An 18,968-nucleotide genomic window follows, 5' to 3' on the forward strand; every position below is an offset into this window, starting at 1 on the left:
CCGCGATCTATTGCTCGCATCGATGCGCTCGGCGCTCGGCGCGCCCGGCCTGCCGCGCATGCGCGCCGCGCGCTGTACGGCAGAGGGGAGCGGGGTACAAGATGGCGGCGCCCGGCGGCGGCATGGAGGGCGCGGGGGAGGCCGAGGGTTTGGTGCTGGGGCGGCTGGAGGAGGAGGCGCTGAAGCGGCGGGAGCGGCTGAAGGCGCTGAGGCAGCGCACGCTGCAGGTCGGGCCGGGCTGGGCGCTGCGAGGGCCGGGGGAGCCCCCGGAGGGGCCCGCGGTGGGGCCTGGGCAGAGGCCTGGGTGCGGGGACGGGCTGAGGGGCCCGCGGGAATCCTGAGATTTTGGGGATATTTGGGATCCTCAGTGCTTTGGGTGGGACAGGGTTTGAGGATCCTGAGATTTTGGGGATATTTGGGATCCTCAGTGCTTTGGGTGGGACAGGATTTGAGGATTTTGGGGTCCCAGAGGGGCTGGAGGAGAGTCAGAGGATCCCACGTGGATCCTGAGATTTTTGGGATATTTGGGATCCTCAGTGCTCTGGGTGGGATAGAGTTTGAGGATTTTGGGGTCCCAGAGGGTCTGGAATGGGGCTGGAACTGTTGGAAGGGAATCAGAACATCCCACATGGATCCTGAGTTATTTGGGATCCTCAGTGCTCTGAATGGGCCAGGATTTGAGGGTTTTGGGGTCCCAGAGAGTCCCACGAAGATCCTGAGTTTTTTGGGATCCTCTGTTATTTGGATGGGGCAGGATTTGAGGATTTTGGGGTCCAAGAGGGGCTGAGGGAGAATCAGAGGATCCCACGTGGATCCTGAGATTTTTGGGATATTTGGGATCCTCAGTGCTCTGAATGGGACAGGGTTTGAGGATCCTGGGATTTTTGGGATATTTGGAATCCTCATTGCTTTGGGTGGCCCAAGGTTTGAGAGTTTTGGGGTCCTAGAGACTCCCACGTAGATCCTGAGTTTTTGGGATCCTGGGATATTTGGGATCCTCAGTGCTGTGGATGGGACAGAGTTTGAGGATTTTGGGGTCCCAGAGGGTCTGGAATGGGGCTGGGAATGTTGGAGGGGAATCAGAACATCCCCCATGGATCCTGAGTTTTTTGGGATCCTCGGTTCTTTGGGTGGGACAGGATTTAAGGATTTTGGGATCCCAGAAGGGCTGGGGGGTGTCAGAACATCCCAGGCAGATCCCGAGTTTTTTGGGATGTGCAGGGACAGAGGATCTGGCACTTCCCAGCCCTCAGCCCCTCCATGAGCAGCCTCTGGGATGTTTGGGATGCTGCTCCCAGGGCAGGGTGGAATTCCTGATCCCGTGGGTGTGGGACTGGGATCAGTGCTGGGAATGCTTGGACTCCATTCCAAGGCTTTTCCAACCTCGAGAATTCCAGGATTCCAGAACTTTTCCCCTCACCAGTGGTCACAAAATCATGGAAAAAACCCCATTCCAATGATTTTCCTTCTTTTCCTTGAACAGGATCTCCCTGTTTCCTGCCAGGGAGGGTTAATTCCTAAAAAATCCTAAAAAACCCTAAAAAAATCCTAAAAATTCTAAAAAATGCTTCCAGGGCAGGGTGGAATTCCTGATCCTGTGGGTGTGGGACCGGGATCAGTGCTGGGAATGCTTGGACTCCATTCCAAGGCTTTTCCAACCTCGAGAATTCCAGGATTCCAGAACTTTTCCCCTCACCAGTGGTCACAAAATCATGGAAAAAAAAAACATTCCAATGATTTTCCTTCTTTTCCTTGAACAGGATCTCCCTGTTTCCTGCCAGGGAGGGTTAATTCCTAAAAACTCCTGGCAGAAAATCAGCAGGATTGGATTTTCCCGCTGCCATTCCCATCTCCATGGCGATGCACACGGAGGTTTTCCCTAATTCCCCCTTTTCATCCCTCTCCATTAAAAAAGGATTAACGGCTCCCGGGGATCCCGAAGCTCCTTTCATCTCCTGCAATTCCAGCTGGATTTGCCCTTTTTTGCTGGAGATTTGGGATGGGATCCGTGGAAATGAGGAGTGACACTTTGGGATGAGCTGTGGGGACAGGGCTGGGGGTGCTCTGCCAGAATTCCTCTTGGGAATTCTCTGTGGCTTCTCCTGCTTCTTTTATGGGATGCTGTGGTGGGAAGGACCTTCAAGGTCATCCCGTTCCATGGGCAGGGAATTCCAAGCAGCTCTTTGGTTTTTAACGGAGAATTCCTGGTTTTCCAAGGATGGAAAGCTGAAGGCGGGAAAAAAAATGCTTCCAGGGCAGGGTGGAATTCCTGATCCTGTGGGTGTGGGACCGGGATCAGTGCTGGGAATGCTTGGACTCCATCCCCAACCTCGAGAATTCCAGGATTCCAGAACTTCTCCCCTCACCAGTGGATGCAAAATCATGGAAAAAACCCCATTCCATGTTTTTCCTTCTTTTCCTTGAACAAGATCTCCCTGTTTCCTGCCAGGGAGGGTTAATTCCTAAAACCTCCTGGCAGAAAATCAGCAGGATTGGATTTTCCCGCTGCCATTCCCATCTCCATGGCGATGCACACGGAGGTTTTCCCTAATTCCCCCTTTTCATCCCTCTCCATTAAAAAAGGATTAACGGCTCCCGGGGATCCCGAAGCTCCTTTCATCTCCTGCAATTCCAGCTGGATTTGCCCTTTTTTGCTGGAGATGTGGGATGGGATCCGTGGAAATGAGGAGTGACACTTTGGGATGAGCTGTGGGGACAGGGCTGGGGGTGCTCTGCCGGAATTCCTCTTGGGAATTCTCTGTGGCTTCTCCTGCTTCTTTTATGGGATGCTGTGGTGGGAAGGACCTTCAAGGTCATCCCGTTCCATGGGCAGGGAATTCCAAGCAGCTCTTTGGTTTTTAACGGAGAATTCCTGGTTTTCCAAGGATGGAAAGCTGAAGGCGGGAAGAGAAGGGTGGGAAAGGAAAAATGGTGGGGAAAAAAAAAAAGTTGGGAAAGAGAAAAATGATGGGAAAGAAATTTTTCCAACTGGGAGGATCCAGTGTCATTCCAGAGGGATGGAGGACGGCCCCAAGCTCCTGGAAAAGAGCTGGGATATAGAGGAAAACTTTCTTCTGCTGGAATATTCTGGGAGAGCTCTTGGGGAGAAATTTGGGAATTCTGATGTGGAAAGGATTTGTGTTGAAATTCCTGCTTTATTAAAGCTTGAAAAATCCCGGATTTCTTTTGGGAAGGAGCCTTAAAGCTCACCCAGTTCCATAGACAGGGAATCCAGAACATTCCAGGCCTGAAATCCATAGGGAAGCAAACCTGAGGCTGTGATCCCAGCAGGAATTCCAGGTTTTGAAGGGAATAATTGCTGGATATTCCAGGAGGAGCCACCTCAGGACAATCCTGAGCTGGTGAAAATTCCAGTAGTTTTTGTGGAGCAGTTCAAGGTCCTTGGGAAGCTTTTCCTGCTTTTTTTGGGAGCTGTGAAAGGCTTTTCTTGGCTTTTATCCTTTTCCTTTATTCCCACTTGGTTCCATTCCCTTTGACAGATCATCCCTTTGTTTTCCAGCCTTAATTCCAGAAATCCAGGGAATGCAAATGATCCTGAGCTTCAGATCTCTGGGAAACGTTTCAAGGTCAATGGGTTTTCACTGGAAAAAAAAATCCTTGGAAGTCCAAGACTTCCTGAAAATTAGGGAGCTGCTGAAAGAAGGAAAATATCTTGGAAATATCCAAATTTTCCCTGTTTTCTGCATCCCTCATGTTAAGGAATTCTGCTTTTCCTGGAGTTTTCCTGTCACTTCGATGTCTTGTGGATGGAATTTTGGGTTATTGGGTTATTGGAATTTTGGGTTATTCCCACTGAAAACACCGGGAATGTTCATGGAGAAACCTGGATTGTGTACTGCCTGTGGAAAAATCCAGTGATGTCTTGTGGATGGAATTTTGTGTTATTCCCACTGAAAACATCGGGAATGTTCATGGAGAAACCTGGATTGTGTACTGCCTATCCTTGGAAGTCCAGGACTTCCTGAAAATTAGGGAGTAGCTGAAAGAAAGAAAATATCTTGGAAATATCCAAAATTTCCCTGTTTTCTGCATCCCTAATGTTGAGGAATTCTGCTTTTCCTGGAGTTTTCCTGTCACTTCGATGTCTTGTGGATGGAATTTTGTTTTATTCCCACTGAAAACATCGGGAATGTTCATGGAGAAACCTGGATTGTGTACTGCCTGTGGAAAAATCCAGGTTTTTTGGGATTCTCTTGGGGTTGAAGGCACCAAAAACAGGGAAAAAGGGAATTTCTTCTGTCTGCTCCTGCAGTTTCCAGATCAGATTTCCTCAAGGAAAATTCTCCAAAAATATTTAGGTGGAAAAAAATGACAGGAGAGGAGAATAAATCAATGGAATAAGGAGATTCCTGCTTGGAAATTCCACGGAAAAATGGGAAGCTGCTCCTTTGTCTGCAGTGCTTGGATTCCTGAGGGAATCCTGCAGAGGCTGAGCTGTGGGAAAGCTTTTTGTGGGAATATATTCCAGGATTGTCCAGAGAATTTAAGTGAAAATCTGGGAATTTTAGGATTCCCACTTTTCCTTTCTTCCCATGGAAAGTAGGGGATGAGGGAGTTTTCCCATAATTTAAGGAAAAAATTCCTTGCTGGAACAATATTTGGCATTTCCCATTGGGCACATCCCAGATTTCCAGATTTTCCCCTTTTCCTTTTTCTCTTGCTGTGAAATTCTGGGATTTGATGGCTCAAAGTTCCACTCTGAGGGAATTCCTGGGCAAATTCTCCATGAATTTCCCAGGAAAATTCCCTGGGAGTTCCTCTCCATTGAAGATCTGTGGGGATGCTGCTGATATTCCCAAAGGATCCCTCAGCAAAATCCAGGTGGGATCACTGTGGCAATTCCAGGCTCAGATTCCCTCTCCCGTCCCAAAATTCCTGATCCAAGATGTCCACAGCTCCTTCTCCTGCTTTTTTTTATCCCCAAATCCCTGAAAAGCCGGAGCTTTGCCGTATTTTTGTGGGAAGGAAGGGTCTCCCATTGCTCCTTCCCTCATCCCTGCTCCAGGTCGTTCCCTGTGTTGTTCCTGGAGTTGGAAGAATTCCTCTGGCTGCATCCCAAGCTTTTGTTCCCGGCTGGATTTGCTCCAGAGCCACATCCCTGCTCCTCCACACCTTCCCGGCGGGAGGAAGGGCCGGTGCTGCTCCTTTCCACAGGCTTTTCCTGCCTTTCCGCCCTTTCCCTGTTTTCCCAGAGCCCTGGACAATCCCACACTTTGGCTCTCTCTCTTTCTCCTTGTTTTTCCCGGATTTTTTTCATGCTGGGATTTGTTTTTTGCCGGAGCAAAGCTCCTCGTGATCCAGTGCCAAAGGCTTGGGAAAAGAGTTGCTGTGGAAACGGAGCCCAGGGAAGTTTTTCCAGCCAGGATAAAACACCCAGAGAGCTCCGAAGGATCCGTTCCTGTCCAGGCTTTTTTAGGGAAGTCAGAAAGGGCTGGAGCACAGGAAATGCTTCATCCTGGAGGCTCTTCCCAGCGATTCCAGCTCGGGAATGTTGGAGATGAGAGGGGGGTTGGATGGCTCTGGTGGGATCCCACAGATCCAGGGGTGGGATCCTCAGGGCAGGAGGGGCTCGGAGCCGCTGGAGCCAATCCAGAGGATCCCATGGAGCTGCTCCAGGACTGGAACCCCTCTGCTCTGGGAAAACTGGGAATGTTCACCTGGAAAAGGGAAAGGTCCAGGGAGAGCTCAGAGCCCTGGCAGGGCCTGGAGGGGCTCCAGGAGAGCTGGAGAGGGACTGGGGACAAGGATGGAGGGACAGGACACAGGGAATGGCTCCCACTGCCAGAGGGCAGGGATGGATGGGATATTGGGAACTGGGAATTCCTGTCTGGGATGGAATTCCCAGAGCAGCTGGATCCCTGGCAGTGTCCAAGGCCAGGCTGGATCACTCGGGGAATTTCCTGCCCATGGAATGGGATCATCCTCAGGATCCTTTCCCAGCTGAGCTTTTTGTGCCCATGGGCTCAGGGAGTGTTGGGAACTCAGCTCTGGGAATTCAGGAGCGCCACGATCTCCTTCCTCCCACCCGTGCCCTGCTCCCTAGGAATAAAATCAGGATCAGTGGAACTGAGCAGTGTTTGCAGTGCCCATCCCTGCTGCCATTCCTGGGGAATCCAGAGCCTTCCCGCCCTTTTTTTCCCTTCCCGCCCTTTTTTTCCCTTCCCGCCCTTTTTTCCCCTCATGATTTTTTTCCCCGCCATTTTTCTTTCCCTCTCTTTTTTCCCTCCCCTTTTTCCCTTCCCGCCCTTTTTTATTTCCCACCCTCTTTCCTTTCCTCCCTTTTCCCCGTGGCTTCCCTGGAAATCCTTTGCCTTGATTTTCCAGGGATATCCCCAAGCCTTTAAAATACTTTGTATTGAATGGGAAGGAAGCCAGAATTGGGAATTTTGGGCGAAATCATGGCAGGATTGGAATATCCAATATTCCAACACCCAGGAAAAGCAGGAATTGGCAGGAGTGGGAACAGCCAGGGCTCCTGGGAATGTTTGTGCCAAGTATTTCCTTATCTTGGAAGCCTCTGGATAAAATTCCAGCAGGAGTTGGGGGAATGCAGCTCTGGAGCACGAGGAGAGGAAAGGAATGGGAAAGGACTCGGAGTGTGGGAAGGGACTTGGAATGCCATGGATTCAAGGGTAGCTAAACATTACCCAGCTGGGAGCTGCAGCAGGAATTCCAGAGGGCTCTTCCCAGTTTTTATTGAATTTATAGAGCAGGGAATTCCTGGGAGTATCCCAAGGTTTTAATGGGCTTAAAACAGGGAATGAAAACAGAATTAAATTGGGATTTTAGGGATGGTTATTGTTGGTTTTCCTTTGAAAAAAAGGGGAATATTTTCCTTGCCCTCGGAGCAGGAGCTGAACCTGAACAATTCCAGCCCTGGCTCCCTTCCCTGTTTGCTGGGAATGTAATTTTTAACCCGGATTGTGGGACAGAGTTTGGAAGAAGAGGGATCCAGGGAATGAGTCAGCAGTTTGGGAAACACTCCCAGGCCTGGAAGAGCTCCTGGATCATGTCAGGATCCTGGAGCTGCTGTTGGGAGAGGGGCTTGGGATAAGGGATGGGAGCCAGGGAATGGATCCCAGTGCCAGAGGAGATGTTGGGAAGGGATTCCCAGGGAATTCCATGGCTGCCTCATCCCTGGAAGTGTCCAAGGCCAACTTGGAGCAACCTGGGACAGTGGGAATTCCCTGTCCATGGAATGGGATCATCCTTAGGATCCCTTTAGGATAAATTGGGAATTCAGCTCTGGGAATGGAGAGAGCTAAAATCTCCTTATTTCCAATCATTTCCCATGGAAATAAAACTTGGGATCAGTGGAGCTGAGCTGTGTCCATCCCTGCTGCCATTCCTGGGAAATCCAGAGCTGCTCCTGCTTTTGTTGGGAAGTTGGGAAGTTCATTTCCTTCCAGAATTCCATGGCTGCTCATTCCCAGCTCCTCCTGAGCACCATTCCATCCCTGTTCCTGCCTGGATAGTGAATGGAAGAGGGAATTCCTGCTTTTCCTGGGATCTGGTGCTGCCCTTGGAGCCTCTTTCCCTATTCCAGAGAAACTGGATTTTGCTCCAACATTTTCCTGGAGCTGGAATTCCTTTGTTGTGCTGGTCCCTGTGGGATTCCATGTTTTCCATCCCAAATGATAAACTAGGGAGAAAAGGAATCCTGCTGTGTGAAGTCCCAGATTTTTGTGGTTTCTCATCACTCATTCCCAAAAATATCCCAAGAATATTGCAATCCCAGAGGATTTTGGGGCTGTTTGCTCTCCTGGTTTTCCAGAGAAGCCAAAATCTGACATTTTATCCCTTTTTTTTTTTTTTGGCAGAACAAGGAGGGTGGAGAACCTGAATCCAAAATTCCCAGACAAGATGAGGAAGAGGAGCCAGTCAAGCACAGGTAATTCCCTCTTTATTCCCACTTTTCCCAGGAGGATTCTCCTTTGGACCTCTGTGATTAAATAGGAATTTTCCATAGGAATTTGGTGCAGATTCTTTGGGATGAGGGATGGGTGGATTCATCTGGGAGGCAAAATTCCATGGATCAAGAGGGAAAACCTAGAGTGTTTCCAGGGACAGCAGGAATGTTGGGAGTTTCCTTGAATTCCCAACCATTCCTGCAGGGATTGGCATTTTTTCCATGGATTCCTGTGGCTGTTTTCACTGGAAAATGGGAGCTGGGGCAGATCCAGCTGATTCCCAGCAAGGCTTTTTTTTTTGGGAACACAAATTTTGGTGGAAAGCGTGGAATGTGGCCTATTCCCATGGATTTATCCCTAAAAAATCCTCATCTGTGGCAGAAATGAACCAGGAAAAAAATTTCCTGGGAGAGGGAAATTTCTGTGCTTGGAATTTGTGCCAGGAAAGGCTCAGGGGGTGAAACCAGAGCTTGGGAAGCTCCTGAATAATGAATGGATCGGGAGCTCTCGGATTCCAGCGCTGCCACCGGATCTGGAGCCGATGGAATCTGGGTTCGTTTTCCCAGCACTGGATCCAGGCTTGGCTGGAATGAGGAATTCACCCTCCAAATCCCAGAAAATTCCTGGTTTGGGCTGATTTTCTTCAGGGAATCATCCTCCAAATCCCAAAAAATTCCTGGTTTGGACTGATGTTATCCTGGGAATTCATCCTCCAAAAAATTCCTGGTTTGGGCTGATTTTCTCCAGGGAATCATCCTCCAAATCCCAAACCCAATCCTGGTTTGGGCTGGTTTTCTCCTGGAATTCATCCTCCAAATCCCAAAAAATTCCTGGTTTGGACTGATGTTATCCTGGGAATTCATCCTCCAAATCCCCAAAAATTCCTGGTTTGGGCTGATGTTATCCTGGGAATCATCCTCCAAATCCCAAAAAAATCCTGGTTTGGGATGATTTTCTCCTGGGAATGGCTGCTGGGATTGCCTGGAGGGATCTGAGGGCTCTGTGCCATTCCTGGTGTTTCATTCCCAGTGTTTCATTCCTGGTGTTTCAGCAGCACCAAGAAATGAGTTTTTCCATGGATTTTCCTTCATCCAGTGGCAGATCCAGACAAAATCTTTTCCATGCCTCAGGATGATTTCCTGGAAAATCCAAGGAAATTGCAGGTGGAGAGGGGAAATTCCATCCCAACTTTCTCCTCAAATTCATGGAATTCTTTGGGATTCTCCCCTTTCTGGGGGAAAACTTCACTTCCTGATGGATTTCCCTGTTTTTCCCACCTTTCCCATCTTCTGGAGCAAAATCTGCTCACTGGGAATGTTTGAATTCCAAATTTTGCCTGGAGAATTCCCAACTTTGGATTTCCTTCTGCTTTTCTTGTGGAATGTCTGCTTTTCCCATGGGAATTGGATCTGGAAGAGCCCATCCCTTCATTTCCCCTTGGATTTGGATTTCCCAAGGATCTCCATATGGAAAAGGGAATTGCTGGGGAAAAGGGGGAAAATCTGCTGGAATTTCACCTGGATTTTGGGAATCCTGGTGGCTGGAATCTCCCTCCCCTCCAAAGCACTTCCAGGAGCTGAGCTGGATTTTCCAGGCAGAAGGAATTCTGTGGGATAGGGGATGTGGTGGTTCAGGTAATAATCCTGTGGTTTGTGGAGCAGAATTCCAGGATTTTCTCTCCTGGTTGCTTCAACACCATCCCTGCCCATCCAGGTGTGGAATTCCAGGATGGATTGGCTTGGAATCCTTCCTGGATCCCTGGGATCCTGAGGATTCTCCACAGGCTCCATCTAATCCCAGGAATGGCTGGAGAAGGAAAACTCTGGGAGAAGGAGCTGGAGGTCCCTGCCAGAGCATGGAGTTATCCAAGGATTTTTTTCCTGCTTTTTCCTCTGGTTATGGATGGATTTGGGGAATTCCCTCTCAGCCACTTGGGATATGGGAAAATCCCATCAAATTCCATCCCTGGAAGTGTCCAAGGCTGGGTTGGAGCAGCCTGGGATAATGGAAGTGTCCCTGCCCATGGAATGGGATCATCCTTAATCCCTTCCAAGCAATCCATTCTGGAATTCTGGGATTCTCCCACCTCTTCTCCACATTTTCCCCTCTGCTCGTTTTTCCAGGAATCCCTGGAGATCCCACACCTGCCTGTTCCTGGCATCCTAGTGCTGCCAGGAAAGCTGGAACAGGGAAAAACCAGGAATGTTTGGGTGGGAAAGGACCCAAAGGATGATCCCATTCCAAGGGCAGGGACAACTCCCACTGTCCCAGCCTGGCTTTGGACACTTCCAGGGATGGAAATTCCTGACTTTTCTGTTTCAGTGGCTGCAGGAAGGACAAGATCCCCTTGGCTCTGGTTTTCCCAACATTTTTCCTAGCCTGTGCTCCCATTTTTTGGCCACTTCCTGCTTTGTTCCCACTCCACTCCAACCTCCCCATCCTGTTTTTCCTTCCTTATTTTCCTACAAACTCCCAGCCCTGCAAGCCCTGCTCTTCTCCCAGGAATTCCTGCTCTGATCCCTGATCTGAACTCTGGGAATTCTCTCTGGAGCTGTGAAAAACTTGGATCCTTTGGATTTTTGTGTGGACCAGGAAGTGGAGCTGCTGCTCCACCTTTCCCAGGAAAAGGGTGTGGGAGGATTTCGGCTTTTCCGCCTCATTCCCGTGGGGTAAAATGCTGGATTTGGGAATCAGGGACCTGCTGGAGCCTGGAATTCCCATCCCGCAGCTCTGAACCTTGGAATTCGGCTCCTTGTTCCAACAAAACTCGTCGGAGATGGGAAAAGTGGAGCTAAAAAGCCAAGGAAAAGCTTGGAGAGGGATGGGACAAAAATAATCCTCAATTTCCCAGCTTTAGGAAAAGCGAATCCACACGGAGCCCTGCCCTTGGACACGGAGTTATCCTTGGAAGTTGCAGCTCCTGGTCTGGGGGAGGAGCGGGCTTGGGAAACCCGATCTCCCTGAGGAATTCCTCCCTCTGGAATGTCACCGGGCAGGTCCGGAGCGCTTTTGTTTGTTAATCCCTGCCTCAAAATCCCTCGGGATTCTGCTCCGGAGGGGGGTTGGGCTCGCCGGGAGAATCCAGGACGTGATTCCCTTCACCCCGGAGTGTGGAAATCTCAGGGAAGGGGTTTAGGACGAAAGGAAAAGAATGGAAAAAAAAATCAGGATAAAATGCGGGAGGTGGGAGCTGAGTTGGGTTTGATTGACACTTCCCGGGATCTGCTCCCGCTTGGACACGGACACGGAGCATCCCGGGGATCCCTTCCCACCGGGAATGTGCTCAGGAAAAGGAGTGGGAATGGGCAAAGCTGGGAACTGCCACATTTGCTCCAAGCTGGAAAAGGGAAAGCAGGGATTGAATCCAGCTGGAAGCTGAGAGCACCGGGATCCGGGCTGGGAACATTCCTGAGCTGGCTCCATCCTGAAGGTTCTGATCCATGTTTTGGGCCTTCCTCCCTCTGGAGCTGGAGGATTTTCCCTCAGGATGGAGCATAGGGAAGGATCCATGGAGCTTCCCATAATCCCAGGCTTTGGGTGATCCTGGATTTTCCCTGGGATCGGGATGAGCCTCCAGAGGTTCTCCCTGCTCCTTCCAGCCCTTGGCTCTTCCCAGTGCTCTGCTCTTTTCCAGGAATCATTCCTGGGAATTCATCCACCCCGCGGTGTTTTGGGCGTGGATTTTTGGGTGCTCAGACTTCCAGCTGCCCATCCTGGGGGAGAATTCCTGGGAATGGGAGCACATCTGGAGCATCTTTCTGCTCCCAGTCCTTGCGCTGGCTCCGTGCTGGGATTGTGGATCTGATCCTGGGAATTCCAGCAGTTATCCCGGCTGTTATCCCGTGGCCATCTCGGTGCTCCCAAGGTGCCTCCAGGGCTCCTTTTGGTTGAACCTCAAGGGTGGAAGTTGGGTTTGGATCCATCCCAGCCTGGAGGAGCCACAGGAAAACACGGATGAGGTTTGTCCTTGTTCCAATGTTGGTATTCCCGGCATGGCTGGGGTGGGAATGGTTTGGAATATCATCCAGCTCCAGCAGGATCCCAGGCCCCACACGGAATGCGGGCTTTGTCCAGTTTGATTCATGGATATTGCAATTCCCAGTGTCCACCTGGAAAAGCTCAGGTGCTTGGCAAAGCCCTGTGGGAAGTGATGGGAATCCTGATGGATTTGGGATCTTCTCCACTTCTCCTGGAACACCTGGATGTCTCCCAATCCTTGCTCCAACCAGGAGCATGTCCTGGAAAACCAACCGGCCTGGAAGTTTGGTGTGGAGAGAGGTGGGATTTTTTGGGATTCCTTCCTTCTGGAGCCACTCTGGGAGGAGGATGGGCTTGGACACGCTCGGGAGCTTTTCCAGGGAAGAGCTTTTCCTCAGGGAGGGTTCTCCTGGATCTCTGCCTGTTCCTCTTTTGGTGCCTTGGGTGAGGAATCCGGGAACGTCGGCAGCACCTGCTGGAGTCAATCCAGAGGATCCCATGGAGCCGCTTCCAGGGTTGGAGCCCCTCTGCTCTGGGAAAACTGGGAATGTTCAGCCTGGAAAAGAGGCAGCTCCAGGGAGAGCTCAGAGCCCCTGGCAGGGCCTGGAGGGGCTCCAGGAGAGCTGGAGAGGGACTGGGGACAAGGATGGAGGGACAGGACACAGGGAATGGCTCCCACTGCCAGAGGGCAGGGATGGACGGGAGATTGGGAATTGGGAATTCCTGGCTGGGACGGAATTCCCAGAGCAGCTGTGGCTGCCCCTGGATCCCTGGCAGTGTCCAAGGATGGGGCTTGGATCACCCTGGGATAGTGGTGGTGTCCCTGCCCATGGCAGAGGGTGGAATGGGATCACCCTTCAGATCCCACCCAGCCCATTCCAGGATGATTCCATGATCTCCATACATTTTTCCTGCTGTTCCTGGAGGTGAAAGCTTCATCCTCAGGGAGCAGGATGGGGAAGATGCTCCTGAAGCAGCTCCAAGTGACTTTTGGGAATAATGACAGGAGCAAGGAACCCGTGACATGAGAAGAAATCCCTGCTCCAGCTTTTCTTGGCAAAGCCATTCCCGGTGCTCCTGCCACAAGGATTTTGACAGCCAGGAGGCCTGGAGAAATCTGTGGAATTGTTTGTTCCATAAAAGCCTCGGGGCTGGAACAGTGAGGCACAAGCCAAGCTCGGAGGGGCCTGGTTTCCATCGGGAACACTCCGGGCATTCCGCACATTCCCGGCGTGCCGGTGCCAAGGGCCTCCTCCCAAAAAAGCTGGGATCCCTCCTGTTTCCCCAGCCAGGAGCTCTGGGCCTGAGGGAAACATGGATTTGGGATATTCCTGAGCCAGTCCGGGGAATGTGCCACCCCTGGCAGTGTCCATTGCTTCCCTCTGGAATGCTGCGCTCCCCAAATCCTCCCAATTCCTTTTTGGGAAGGAATTCCTGGCTGGGAGGGTGGGGAGGGGCTGGGATGGAATTCCCAGAGCAGCTGTGGCTGGCCCAGGGTCCCTGGAACTGTCCAAGGATGGGGCTTGGAGCAGCCTGGGATCATGGAAGGTGTCCCTGCCCATGGCCCTGATCCCAAGGGTCACTTCCATGCTGGAATTCCATGATTTACCTCAGCAAGGTCCTGGAACACATCCCAGTGCTCCCAGCACTCCCATGGAGTGGATCAGACTCGTGGCCAGGAGATTCCTGTCCTGGAATTCCTGGAATTCCTGCAGTGGGAAGGGTTGGATTTTCCACCCATGCTCTGGTGGCTTCCAGGGTTGGATTTTTGTTGCTTTCCATAAAAACCTGGTCCTCTGCTTCCCAAACTTCCCAGTTTCTCTTGGAGCCTTAATCCCGATTAATCCCATCCTCTTTGCTTAATGAGCTTCACCTCCCTCATTATCCCTGTGGGCTGAGCTGTTCCATGGATCCTGCGGCCTCCGGAGTGTCCTGGAGGTGGGATGAGCTCCTGCAAACTGGATTTTCCAGGATTGTGGCTTTGGGAACTCCTCTTGAGGCTTGCAGGGTTTGGCTCCAGTGAGGAATCACTCATGGGAATGAGGGTGTCCAATTAAAGCCCAAATTAGATGGGAATATCCTGGGATTGTGGCTCAATCCCAACTCTTGAGCTTCCCTGGAGGAGATGAAAACATGGAAAAACTTCCAGGTGATGTTTGGGTCCCTCATTCCCTCTGCTCCACCATCCATTTATTCCAGAAATGGGATTTGCTCCCTGATTTTAGCACTTCCAGAAATGCTTGGATAACCACCTTGTATCCTAAATAATCCTTTTTTTCTGCCCTGTCTTTCCCTGAAAGATTTATTTCCATGATTTTTGGATCTTCCCTGGGGTCTCCATCCAGAGTATCCCAGTTCTTAGACCCAAAATGTCAGAGCCAAATGGGAATTGTGTTCTTTTCCCAGGGAACAGGGACAGGACAGGAGGGAACAGCCAGGGCAGGCTCAGGGTGGATACTGGAATTATTTCTCATGGAATGGGCAGTGGGAGTCCCCATTCCTGGTGGGATTTAAAAACCATGGATGTGGCTGTTGGGAGCATGGATCCATGGTGGCCTTGGCTAGATTTGGTGATCTTGGAGGCTTTTCCAACCTCAACAATTCCATTATTTCAGCTGCTTCTGCCTCCTGATTCCAACATTCCTGCTCTTCCCGAGTGCCCACTGGCCCATCCCGAACTTTTCTCACTGCTCTTCCTGCTTTTCCCAGGGAGATCAAGCTGCGGAATTACGATCCCGAGGATGAGGAGCTGAAGAAGAGGAAGCTGCCCCCGGCCAAACCGGCCTCAGGTGGGAGAAACCGGGAATGTGGGAAGGGAAACGAGGGCTTGGGGAGCTCCGTGCTCTTCCCAAGGTGGGAGATCCACTGGGATGAGGTGTCCATGGAGGGGCTGGAATATCTGATCCTGTCACCCTCACACCCAGCATTGCACAAGAGGGGTGGGAACACTCCCAGGCCCAAATCCAAGGATTCATCCTCAGAGGAGCCTCCCTGGAGGAGCCTTCTGGAAATTCCGGCTGGTTTTTTGCTGGATTTATCTTGAAGGAAATCTTAGTCCGGAGTTGAGGGCGTTGGAGCTGGAATTTCCTCACCCGGAACTTCCATAAATCACCTGAGGGGGAAGTGAAGGAGTTGCCTGGATCCTGAAATGTGGAGTTTTCTGGATTAAATCCCTTGAAAAATGCCCTGAATAAAAAGGGAAGGCTGGGAATGGCTGGGAATTCTGGCACTGCCCTTTCCTTGTGTTTTTGTAGGAGCTTAAGACTTCCATGTGGAAGGAAAGACATGGAAAGGCTGGAGCATGTCCAGGGAAGGGAGCAGAGCTGGGGAATTCCTGAAGGAGCTGGGAATGTTATCCTGGAAAAAAAGAGGCTCTGAGGGGACCTTCTGGCTCTGCACAATTCCCTGACGGAGCCGGGGGGGAATTGGGATCTGCTCCCAGGGAATAGGGACAGGAGGAGGGGGAATTACCAGGCTGGATACTGGGAAAATTCCACTTGTCCTGCAGTGGTGGAGCCCCATTCCTGGAGGGATTGAAATCCCTGTGGATGTGGCACTTGGGGACATGGGCAGTGCTGGCCTTGGCAGTGCTGGGAATGTTTGGGCTCAATCCAAGAGGCCTTTTCCAACTGAGGTTGTCCTTGATTCCATGAAATCCATGTGCTGGAGTGGGATGTGCTCCCTGGTGCCACGGCCCCTCCGTGGGTGGCTTTTTCCATGAGAGTTTTCCCGTTATCTCGGATATCTTGAGACCTTTCCCCAAGGCCTGGGCTGGAGTTTGACTCCTCCAAAATGTCCCAGGCCTGGAAATGAGTCTGGGACAGCAAAATTCCAGACCTTTGGAGCAGCTGATCCCTGCAGATGTTGGGAAAAGAGGCCTCAATCCCAGCCAGCTTCCAGCTGCTGTTGCTGTTTGTGGGATTTCCATCATTCCCAGATAATTTTCAGGAGTCTCCAGAAGGGTTTGGATACCAAAGGGATGCACTGAGGCGTGGGTGCCATGTTTTTAAGTAAAGCTGTGGGAATGGGGTTTTAGGGAAGCTTTTGGGAGCCGAGCCTGGAACGCTGGTGGAATTCCTGGTTTTCCAACACTGATCCTGTTTCCCCATCTAGTGGAGGACACGGTGAAGGAGCAGCTGGAAGCGGCCAAGCCGGAGCCAATCATCGATGAGGTGGTAGGTAAAGCTGGAATTCTTGGGAATCCAGAGCTGGAAATCCAGATCTGGGAATAGGGAATTGGAAGTCCGGAGTTCGGAATCCAGATCTGGGAAATCTGGAGCTGAAAATCTGGATCTGGGAATCTGGAGCTGGAAGTTTGGATTTTGGAATCCAGATCTGCGAATCTGGAGCTGGAAGTTCGGATTTTGGAATCTAGATCTGGGAAATCTGGAGCTGGGAATATGGTTGGGAAATCTAGATCTGGGGTGGAGGACACGGTGAAGGAGCAGCTGGAAGCGGCCAAGCCGGAGCCAATCATCGATGAGGTGGTAGGTAAAGCTGGAATTCTTGGGAATCCAGAGCTGGAAATCCAGATCTGGGAATAGGGAACTGGAAGTCCGGATTTTGGAATCCAGATCTGGGAATCGGGAGCTGGAAGTTCAGATTTTGGAATCCAGATCTGGGAAATCTGGAGCTGGGAATATGGTTGGGAAATCTAGATCTGGGGATCTGGATTTGGGAATCCGGAGCTGGGAATCTGGATCTGGGATTCCAGAGCTGCAAATCCAGATCTGGGAATTCAGAGCTGGAAATCTGGATCTGGGAATCTGGAGTTGCTCTGTGCCAGATCCAGGCTGGAATGTTGCCTTCGGCTTTCACTGGATGTCTCCTCTCCTTCCCTAGGATTTGGCAAACTTGGCTCCCAGGAAACCCGACTGGTGAGTGCCTATGGAATGCTGCTCCAGGGAAAAGGGAGTTGGATTCAGCGCGGGGGTTCCAACGCCTTGAGGTTGTGCTGGAAATATCCAGGAAAACCTGAGCTGAGGGAAAATCCTGTGGGAGGTTGGAACGAGCTGATCTTTAAGGACCCTTTCAACCCCGAGCATTCCATAATTCCATGGAGCTGGAAAACCCACCTGGCTGTGGAGGAAGACACAATTCCCTTTTCCTGTTGATTCTTTGGAATGCTTGTCCAACCAACTGGGGGATGGGTTGGTTTTGGAGCACTTGGGAAAGAGAAGGAATCTCCACTGGGAAGGGTGAACCCTGCCTGGCCATGGAATTGTCCTGACCTCGTCGCTCTCCTCCCAGGGATCTGAAGCGGGATGTGTCCAAGAAGCTGGAAAAGCTGGAGAAGAGGACCCAGAGAGCCATCGCGGAGCTGATCCGTGCGTTCCGGAGCCGCAGGAACGGGGTGGCTCATTCCAGAGGGATTCCATGATCCATGCTGGGAGCTCGCTGGGCTGGGGAGGGATTGCTGGGGCTTGATCCTTTCCCAAATGGATCTGGGAAGCTGTTGGTCCCAAGGAGCTTCCCAAGGAGGCTCCAGGAGCACTTGGATTGTGCCAAGGGAAGGGTTTGGGGGTCCTGCGCTGGGTCACTCCCAATCCAACCCATCCATCCCTTCTCCATGGCTTTTCTCCCGGCAGGAGAGCGCTTGAAAGGGCAGGAGGGGGAGCTGGCGTCGGCCGTGGGATCAGCAAAGCAGGAGGGAAGCGACTCCGACTGAGGAGAATTCATCAGGAATGGGCTCCGGATCTGCCACGCACCAACCCCGTGTCCCTCGGGTCCCTCCCTGCTGGGGACTGCTCATCCCTTTTCCCAAACTTCCCAGTCCTGCTGTGCCTGGAGGAGAGGCAGATCCAAGGAGCCTGGCTGGCTGCTGAGGAACTTCCATGGAAAACTTTCTGGGATTGGGGGGGGTTGATGGGAGTAGGACAGACCCCCCCCAGTTAGCTGGAACTTCCTTGGAGCAAGGAGAAGTGGGAAAACTCCAGGCTGGGGCTGGAAAGGTGAATCCGAACTCGCTGGGAAAGGAGGGAGATGCCAGCAGCCCTTGGAAAAGCAGGATCATTTCCCAGGGATTGGTGCTCCTGTTCCTGTGCAGACATTCCTTGAGGCTCTGAATATTTGGGAATATCCATGGCCAGCCCCAGAATCCCTGTGGGAAGGGGCAGTGTGGCTCAGGAATTGTTGGCTGCTCTGCATCCAGCTGAGTTTTAATGTGGGATTTGCTTTGCTCCCGAATTTCCCGACCCTCCAGGAGCGTGTCCTGCTCCTCCTCTTGGGGTTTTTATATTGTTAATGGATCTTTTCCTAATAAAACAATTCCACGTGGAAAAATTTGTCACGTGTCCTGCAGAGGAGTGGGAAGAGGAGCAGTGGGATTGAGCCCATGGAAGTTGGAGTGGGATTGAGTCCATGGAAATTTGAAGAGTAGTGGGATTGGGTCCATGGAAGTTGGAGGAGCAGTGGGATTGAATCCATGGAAATTTGAGGAGAAACAGCGGGATTAAGCCCATGGAACTTGGAGGAGCAGTGGGATTGAGTCCATGGAACTTGGAGGAGTAGTGGGATTGAGTCCATGGAAGTTGGAGGAGCAGTGGGATTGAGCCTGTGGAAGTTGGAGGAGGAGCAGTGGGATTAAGCCCATGGAAGTTGGAGTGGGATTGAGTCCATGGAAATTTAAAGAGTAGTAGAATTGGGTCCATGGAAATTGGAGGAGGAGCAGTGGGATTGAACCTATGGAAATTTGAGGAGGAGCAGTGGGATTGAGTCCATGGAAGTTGGAGGAGCAGTGGGATTGGGTCCATGGAAGTTGGAGGAGCAGTGGGATTGAGTCTGTGGAAGTTGGAGGAGGAGCAGTGGGATTAAGCCCATGGAAGTTGGAGTGGGGTTGAGTCCATGGAAATTTAAAGAGTAGTGGGATTGGGTCCATGGAAATTGGAGGAGGAGCAGTGGGATTGAGTCCATGGAAGTTGGAGGTGGCCACAGCAGGTCAAGCACAATTCCTGGGATGGGCTGATCCAGGTTATTGTGTTACCCAGGTTCCTGGGGTGATCCCAACCCTGTGCCTCTGGAAAAGGGGAGTAGGTTGGGATCTGCCAAGCTGATCCTGTG

The 18,968-nt window shown here is 51.4% G+C and overlaps 1 protein-coding gene across 1 annotated transcript; it reads left to right on the forward strand.

Moving 5' to 3' along the window:
- The first annotated feature begins 73 nt into the window (after nucleotides 1–73).
- Nucleotides 74–18,191, forward strand: CCDC12 (coiled-coil domain containing 12). Its single transcript, XM_039726563.1, has 7 exons — nucleotides 74–227; nucleotides 7,842–7,912; nucleotides 14,619–14,698; nucleotides 16,023–16,084; nucleotides 16,752–16,786; nucleotides 17,160–17,236; nucleotides 17,498–18,191. Exons 1-7 carry the CDS (start codon nucleotides 102–104, stop codon nucleotides 17,575–17,577), a joined length of 531 nt encoding a protein of 176 aa, XP_039582497.1. The 5' UTR covers nucleotides 74–101; the 3' UTR covers nucleotides 17,578–18,191.
- Nucleotides 18,192–18,968: the final 777 nt, after the last annotated feature.

The sequence above is a fragment of the Passer montanus genome, unplaced genomic scaffold (genome assembly GCF_014805655.1).
Source record: "Passer montanus isolate IOZ18808 unplaced genomic scaffold, ASM1480565v1 scaffold59, whole genome shotgun sequence".
NCBI lineage: Eukaryota > Metazoa > Chordata > Aves > Passeriformes > Passeridae > Passer > Passer montanus.